Here is a 2,146-nt window from a genome sequence, read left to right as displayed (position 1 = left end):
GCGGGCCCGGAGGCAGGAGTGGGCGGGCGCCGAGCCCCGTCCAAGCCAGCCATTGGGGGACAGTACCCAAGACCTTCCTCATTTGCCCAATTGGGCAAACCCCTCCTTTCTAATTGTCGCGTGTATTTATTTTTAAATCGTAGGTTCACGTCGGGGGGAGCGTGGCCGTGCTGGGTGGGAAGCTCTATGTCTCCGGCGGCTACGATAACACGTTCGAGCTCTCGGATGTCCTGGAAGCCTACGACCCCGAGACGCGAGCGTGGAGCGTGGTGGGCCGACTCCCTGAGCCTATCTTCTGGCACGGCAGCGTCAGCATATTCCGGCAGTTCATGCCCGAAACCACACAGGAGGACGACGGCGGCGTCACGCTGGACAACACCATCAACCTGAACAGGCAGCACCAAAACCTTCACGACCAGAACCTTAACGAGCTTCGTTAGCGGGGGAAGGCGCTGTCCCCCTAGCTTGATGCGAGTTCGTTATCCAGAACCAGCGTTGCTTTGAGAGAAGGCGGAGGCAAAAAGCCGTGCTTGGAAACAAAAAAGTACTGATTGCAGAGGAATGGAAACTGAACATTGAAGGCGCTGCCGCAGAGCCGCAGCCAGTGCAGCCCCCGCTCCCGGGTTTTTCTCCTGGGCGGGGAGGGGAAGGTGCCGAGAGGTGAACTGCGAGGAACACGAGTGTCACCACAGCAGCGCAGCCTGCGGCTTTTGGTCAGATGCCTTTCCCTGGGAACTGCTTCACCCCGTAACACCTCGTTTGTCACCAGACTCCGTCCTTTGGTTTCTTTTCCAGGAGGGGTCAGTCGTAGGACGGTGGTCTGGACCCCCAGCCCTGTTCTATGCCTCAGAGGACAGCAGACCCCCCCTGCCAGTGTTCCACTGCGCGGCTGGAGCAGGGAGAGGCCTCACCATGAGAGCGGGGCTCTGGCAGGTTGAGGGGCTAACAGGAACGTGGCCCCTCCTGCCCCGATGCCGTGGTCTCTGGTTCCTGCTTGCGCCTTCCCAAGGAACAGTCGTCCTGTAGCGGCGATCTCGCTGAGGCTGGATTATGAAGCTTCACCTTTCTCTGTGCTTGAACTTCAGTTCTTCCTGTATTTTAGTGGGGTTTTTTAAGTTGCAGCATTTAAACTTCCGCGGTATTTGTTTTCCAACCCTTCCTAGCAGAGCACTTTTTCCCTTCAAGAACACCCTTATTTATCTCGTTACATCCTCACAGCTAGATTGCTTTGATTTCTCAGCACCCCGGCTGCCTCTCCTCTGAGGGGAAGGTAGAAGCGAGCCACCCCCAGCCGGCCTGAGGGGGGAGGAGGAACTCCTGAGGCCGGTGGCCGCTGCCCCTGGCAAGGAGCCGTCCTGCCAGCCCAGCGCCACCGGGCTTCTTCCTAGTGAGGCCAAATGCGGCTGAGAGAGCTGCTGCTGGCCATGAGGGCTGTTTGCTGTCGGTTCTCTCGGCCGGCGCGCTGGGTTGGGCAGATGGGGCCTCGCACAGGGAGGGCAAGTTCTTGTTTCTTCGCTGTTTTATGGGAGCTAAGTTACCGTTGTACTGTTTTAGAAAAACAAAAAGTTAGTCGGAAAGGTGAGCGCAGCTTCCGCAGGAGGTTTGCCGCCACTGGCAGGGTTGCCGGCATTCGGGTACCTCGGTGCAGAATCACCTCTAGCAGTGTCGCCTTGTGTGAAGGAACCCTCTGGGCCCGTCACGCCTCCGGTCTGCAGGAGCTCAGGATTTGGGCAGCTGGAAAATGCCGCAGAGGTGTTTTGGTGAAGGTGTAGGAGTTAGAGTGTTGTGGATTGAGAGGTAGCTATTTTAGGTTGGTTTTTTCCTTTGTGTTTGGGGTTTGCTGGGGGTTTTTTTTTGCCCACATAAGACTTGCCTTTATACTCGCCCAAGTGACCTTGCTGGCTTGGGCCGTGTTCCCCCGCTTGAGCTGGGGAGCAGCTGCCCGCAGCTCGCTCACCGAGTGTTCCTTTAAGAAGCAAAGGGCTGGGACGGCGGCAGGGCTCAGCGACAGGAGCCTCGTGCCTCTGGGAAACCTGCAAAGTGTGACAGTGGCTGAAGGCTTGGCTGGATTCGTTTGCTGCTCCCATTTTTAGTTTTCAACCAGTAAGAAAAAGATTTGCATGTAAACTCATTTTGGACTTGTGGA

The 2,146-nt window shown here is 57.0% G+C and overlaps 1 protein-coding gene across 1 annotated transcript in view; it reads left to right on the top strand.

Moving 5' to 3' along the window:
- KLHL21 (kelch-like family member 21) overlaps positions 1 to 440 on the top strand; it is a gene marked incomplete at its 5' end in the record, with an annotated part of 4,210 nt that extends 3,770 nt beyond the window's left edge. The window contains one exon of the mRNA XM_009878705.1: positions 144 to 440. Within this exon, the coding sequence (XP_009877007.1) occupies positions 144 to 440 (297 nt within the window). The remainder of the gene's footprint in view (positions 1 to 143) is intronic.
- Positions 441 to 2,146: the final 1,706 nt, after the last annotated feature.

This window comes from Apaloderma vittatum, unplaced genomic scaffold (assembly GCF_000703405.1).
Source record: "Apaloderma vittatum isolate BGI_N311 unplaced genomic scaffold, ASM70340v1 scaffold35951, whole genome shotgun sequence".
Taxonomy (NCBI): Eukaryota; Metazoa; Chordata; class Aves; order Trogoniformes; family Trogonidae; genus Apaloderma; species Apaloderma vittatum.
Note: the sequence above shows the minus strand (reverse complement) of the source record. Positions and strands in the feature narration are given on the sequence as shown.